This window comes from Telmatherina bonti (genome assembly GCF_933228915.1).
Source record: "Telmatherina bonti genome assembly, chromosome: 17".
NCBI classification, from domain to species: Eukaryota; Metazoa; Chordata; class Actinopteri; order Atheriniformes; family Telmatherinidae; genus Telmatherina; species Telmatherina bonti.
In genome coordinates, this window is record NC_136615.1 from 32,162,880 (window position 1) to 32,168,879 (window position 6,000).

Genomic DNA, 6,000 nt, shown 5'->3' on the forward strand with positions numbered 1-6,000 from the left:
CCACTTCGTTTTCAGGCTCTGATTCAGGTTCCAACATGTAGGGCTGTATGCTATGTGTTGACATTGTATTTTGTTTTTTTATTGAGTTCATATGAGCCTAATCCTTCTGTTTATGAGATGTTACAATGACGGTGAAAGCAGGTGCGGTGCGCGCTCCCGATGTCGTGCAGTGGCGGGAGGCGGGGCTTAATGCCGAAGAGTCTCAATCCACTCGTTTTGCCCGCAGGCTGATCTGACAGCCTACGGAGAGGGTCGGTCTGAAGTAAATAAAGCCATTTGTGACAATAATTTGACCAATCCCAGCCCTTCTGGGCTCAGAAATAAAAATAAATTAGCCTGAAATGCACATAATAGTTCCACTTTAATGACAAAGACCCTTCTTAAATGTTTGCCTACCAGTGAAAAAAATTTGCTTTTTGTCATTTATCTTTAATTAAACTTGTAATTTAATAACACATCAAATATGGACAGACTGGAACCTACATGTTTAAAAAAAAAACTATCTAATTATGATTGTAGTTATTTTATTAGTCAAAAATTTTTTTAAATATTGAAAATCTTACATACTCCACTTTTAAAGAATAAAACACTAGTAAGTCAAGCATTTATATAGGTTTTATTACATTTATTTATATGAACATATTGTCTTTATGAAGCTCCCTCAATATGTTCATATAGAATGCGGGAATAAATTAAACTAACTTGTGGGGTTAAATAGCATTACCTTGTATAGTGATAAATTGCTTTAGCAAGAAAACAACTGGATAGTTGAGTGTTTAAATATGTTTTTGGCATATTACAATAACTTTTATTCATTTTGTGAGGCTTTCTCACTTAGCTGAGCATCTGTTGTAAAAAAAAAAAAAAAAAAAGCTAGCTTGTAGGTTTAAATAGCATTAGCTTAGATAATAAAGTGACACCCTGGTTTAGCCAGAATTTGCAAGCGGAGCATTGTATTTGTTAACAACACAATAGTTGAATTTAAGAATAATGGAATTATAGAAAAAAATGAAGCATTAGACTGTTTGTCGCCCTCAAGATTGGGGCGGATAAAATAATAACTTTGGCACTGGTACCAATATGTAGCCATGGTTTTGTTTTCTAGTGTAATCCATCCTAAAGATGATTTGCAGACAATGAACAAGAGAAGAGTCCCACCCTTGAACCCTGGGGAAAGCAGAGGAGTGTATGTCTTTTAAAAGTATAAGCATATGTCGCTGTTCTCTGACATTTTACAACACACAGAGGAGCACGAATCCCATGAATACTCTCCATTTTCATCAAGCTGCCCCCACCTCCTCACTGCAGCGTCACACATGTCATTTCCGTCTAACATTTACTGTCAAATACCAGCCTTGAAAAATCAAATAACTTCTAATATAATTACTGTCAAATTCTGAGCGATAATCTGATCGGAGTCATCACTGATGAAATCCGGGCCACTCGAAGTGCTAATTTCTAATCAAATGTTTGAGAATCAGCTGTCAGGGCTGGATTGTTTGGATTTTTATTAACTAGAACAAACAGTAAAAGAATCACAGCGGACCAAAGTCACATTTATACCATCATTCATAGCTTTGCTGTTTCAATAAAACCTTAAAGGGAAACAAAGCGGCAAACATTCTCATAAATATCCAATAAATATCAATCGATGTTTGATTATTATAGAAACATTGTTATGATAGAAAAACAGTCTTGAATATTATGCGGCAATATCTGTAAATGTAAATGTGCTATTTATTTAATAAAATATCAAATTAACTCTCTTAAATATAATTAATATTGACATGAAACTGTTTCATGTTTTATTTTAGAGTTATTACTGCTGTCATTTCAGCAAATTATGTGTCTTACATTAAAATAATTCATCCTACAAATTCTCTGTTGTAAATATTGTCTGCTGGAGTTTATTATATATTTCTACAATCCAATACATTTTATAAAATGCATTTGGAAACAGGAAAAAAACATAAATTTCTGACTATTTTAGAACAGAATTTATTAGTTTTTTTCTATTATGCATTAAAATTTATTCCTTAAAAATCATGTAATGAAAAAAAACATGAGTGTGTTTTTCTGTAAAGTAAAATCTCTTTTGTGGAAAAGTAATTCCTCTTAATTTACTTCATTTCATCACAATAAAAATTACTGTCAATTTTTAAGATAATGAAAATATATATTTAATGAAGCTTAAATGTTATATTACTTTCTGTAACGATACAGTAATATTTGATCATTTTGCTTATTATGTAAAGCAGATTATGAATAGTTTACAAAATGCCCAATAAAAAACATTCATTTTAAATATCAACATTTTCATTGAGAAAAAAATCTTGTTTTTACAGCTGACTGGTGATATATGATGAAATATGTTTAAGTGAGCTATGACATATCTTTTAGATGAACATGCTGAAAGATTTTATTCCTTTAAGACTGCTAATATAACAAAATACAGATGACAATTCCAGCACTTTTCATGGTCGCATTTAATAAAGTCCAAAACCTTTGTCTGACATCACCCGTGTTTTCAGGATGTTTTTACACATAATCTGCATTTTGCTGTTTATTTGCATGTTTGCTCTCTTTGTTAAGCGCCTAACAAGACTAAAATCATCCACACAACTAAAGTCCAGAAGTCAACATACAGATCTCCTTGTTTACCTTAAAAATTGCCAAATTTTGTTGCACAAATGGTCGTTTGTCGTTAGAAGTCAGTGTAAATACCAGGGGTTTGTATCAACCAGGAAAATATGTTGAGCAAATTGTACTGATAGCAAAAGGAGGACGACTGTAGTTTTGTTTAACATGGCAGATAATTTGGGAAGACGGTAACATCGCTAAATATGCCAAGGTTTAGTTGCATGATAGAAAACTTGACCAAAAGGCCATAAAATCCCTGTTTGTTGTGAAGCTTTTTTTCTCTTTCCAGACGAGCTGCATATGGACTTTTTAAGCAGAAAAAAAGCCATTTCTCTCCACAAAATGAACCATTTACCGACCCGGTGAAATCCCTGAAACTTTATAAAGATTTATGAGGTAAGTTCACAAGGTTTTTCATGAAACAACACCCAGCATGTTAATGAAAATCGTTAATGCGATATGAAATATCCAACAATGTTTTTGATTGTGATAATAAATAAATACATGCTTTTAACTTCTAATATATATCTGCACATGAAAAGAAATCTTTTTCTGCCTTCAAAGATAGGAAGATAGGCATTTACTATAAAAAATATTAAATAAAATAGTGAATTCCATTCAGAAAATACAGAATTAACCATTATAACTGTGAAGTAGAAGTACTGTTTGAGCCAAAACACACACAAAGAGGTCATTTTAAATCCAAATGAATAAATAATTAGATAATAGCAAATGTTCTGCATCTTTTTGTAGAACAAACCTCTGAAAAAATGGATACAAGAAAAGGTCTTAAATGAAATCTCCAGTGTTGCCCCATCCCTGCTGCATGCTGCAGAAAATAGAGGCTCGTTGACGGGACTGAGAACTGGTTCCTCACTAGAGGGGGCACCAGACCCACCTATAGCCACCACCAACCTTCATGTTTATGTCTCGGCTCTACTGATCACTACAAGCTCCACACAATCAAACACAAATCTTCTCCTGGCTGTCTAAAGACAAACGCCTCCCTCCCAACACCATGCAGCAGCTGGATAATCTGACCCACATCATTTACATACAACACTTATTTAAGCCTTTTTTAAATGTATTATTTTAAGTCATTTATCTCCTTCTTTTAAATACTAAAATATTATTTCGTTTTTAGTGCATTTAACCTTAATTTAGGTGGAATTTAAAAGAGGAGCAATGGCTTGTATTTACTGGAAAAGAGGTGATTCTTTGCCAGTAAAGGAAAGTCTGGAAGCAGAGACATGAGACTGTTGGAGGGAAATCCCGTGACCTTGTCGTTTCCTATGGATCCTTTTTGTTATTGATCAATAATGGAAATCACAGCAGTGGTTCCTAATGAACTCCATTCAGCTAAATTGTGGAGGACACGTGGAAAGTTCAGCAGTATTCAGGTGAATAAATCAGAATTTTCTTTCTTTTCTTTTAAAAAAGAAAATAAAAAGTGGTCATTTTAAATCTCTTTGTTGTTATTTTTCTGTTCCTACCTGCGAGTCTGAGAGCCGACATCCTCTGAAACTCGGGCTCCTGCAGCCACTTCCACATCCTCCTGAAGGTCTCCCGGCCTGACTTTAGTTTACTCCAGGGTTTGGGGTTCCTCAGGAGGTCCGACAGGGTCCCTTGGGATCGGCACAGCACCCTTTGGGCAAAGATGGCCTGGGGGATGCTGTACCGCTTCAGCTCCGCCGTGATCCTCTGAGCAACCTCCTTGGTGTTGATCTCCTCCAGCTGCCCCGAGCTGTTCCCTCCCTGCGTCCCCGAGGAAGAGGGCGGTCTTTCCCGGGTGGAAGCCAGCACGGGCCCGTGGGATGGAGACTGAAGGTGGTGGTGGGGGTGGTGGCCCGCCGAGGATGCGGCCGGGTGCCCGGGGTGGTGCATGCCGTTCAGGTGCGGCATCATCCCGGCCGCCGGGCCACCGAGGCCCCGGTGCTGGTGGTGGTCCCCTCTGGCCAGCATGGAAGCGGTGTGGTGCGCGTCGAAGTTGAGCATCTTGTCGTGGCTCCCATGCGTCGTGGTGCCGTAGTTGTGGAGACCCTGCTGGGTGTTGTGGATGGACCCCAGGCTGTTACCCAGCACCGGGGACAGGCTCTGACCCATCCCGGACATGTGGTCTTTGTGGTAGGGGCTGTAAATGTTGTTCATGCCCGGCAGTCCCCGCTCGTCCCGCATCAGGGTGAAGCTCCCGCTGACGTTCCCGGACAGCCGCTGGTGGTGGTGGTGGTGGTGGTGGTGGTGGTGGAACTTGTCGGACACGGTGGAGATGGGCGGCAGCGGCTGGAGCGGCGTTAGGGTGGTGTAGGTGCCGCTCATCCCCATCCCGGGAGAGGAGGCGTCGCAGGGCACGCTCATGGCGTGATGCAGCGGCAGGGACAGCTCCGGACGGTACTCCCCGCTGCCGTCCAGGATGGTGGCCATGCCGGACACCATGGCGGAGCGGGAGGACGCGGCTGCAGCGGCCAGGTCCTGGTGTATCCGCAGGGTGGACGCTGCCGCCGCCGCAGCCGCCGCCGCCGCCGCTCCGGGTCCCCCCGATGAGCTCCCGCGGCCGTGGTGCGGGCTGTGGCCGCTCATCAGCTCCGCATCAGGGGCCACGGAGCTCACCGCCACCCCGCCATGCAGGCTGCCGATGCCATCCATCGTCATGTCCGTGTTCATGGCGTACGCGTCCAGGTCCTTGGCCAGGCATCTATAGGCGTTAGTGTAGGCAGTCTTCATTCATCTGTCCTCTCAGTCCATCAGGCGGAGCGGAATTGTCTCTCCTTCTTCTCCTCCTTTCTCCCGCAGCTTCTCCCGGGATGTTGCGGGATGGGTCAGTGGTCGGTTCCCCGTCCTCCTCAGGCCTCCCCAGCACGGCGTCTTTGTGTCTCCCCCCCCGGTGTGCGCACATGAAAAAAAAGTGGAATTATCTGGATCGTACGGGCCTGTGCGGCGGCTCCCCCATATCCAGCCCTCTCCTCCTCCGGTGCTCTTCTGCTCCTCTGCTCCTCATACAGGAGCTGTCCACGGTCCCCTAGCTGACCGCTCAACCCAACTTGCTGCGGGAGGAGGAGGGGCGGAAACACCGCTGGAGTGACGGCGAGTCAAACCAATTAGAAGTAAGAACAGGGATCAGCAGGGCGTGGCTAACCAGTGGACTAACCAATCAGCATCTCCAATATTTGCAGTTGTTGTAATTGGTAGGATTTTAACAGAACGTCTTTATTATTAAACATTTTGGCATTTTCATTATTATATTTGACAATTTAATATTTAATCATCTATGATAACAAGATAAGTAATAATATGACGATAATAAATCTTATATATGTCTTTGTGACTGTACAGTTGTGCTCATATGTATTCATCCCCTTTCAT

At 41.7% G+C, this 6,000-nt stretch overlaps 1 protein-coding gene across 1 annotated transcript in view; it reads right to left on the reverse strand.

Annotated features, from left to right (window-relative positions):
* Window positions 1–5,361, reverse strand: part of onecut2 (one cut homeobox 2) — a gene marked incomplete at both ends in the record, with an annotated part of 46,547 nt that extends 41,186 nt beyond the window's left edge. Inside the window, one exon of the mRNA XM_079256788.1 lies at window positions 4,134–5,361. Within this exon, the coding sequence (XP_079112914.1) occupies window positions 4,134–5,361 (1,228 nt within the window). The remainder of the gene's footprint in view (window positions 1–4,133) is intronic.
* Between the last annotated feature and the right edge of the window lie 639 nt (window positions 5,362–6,000).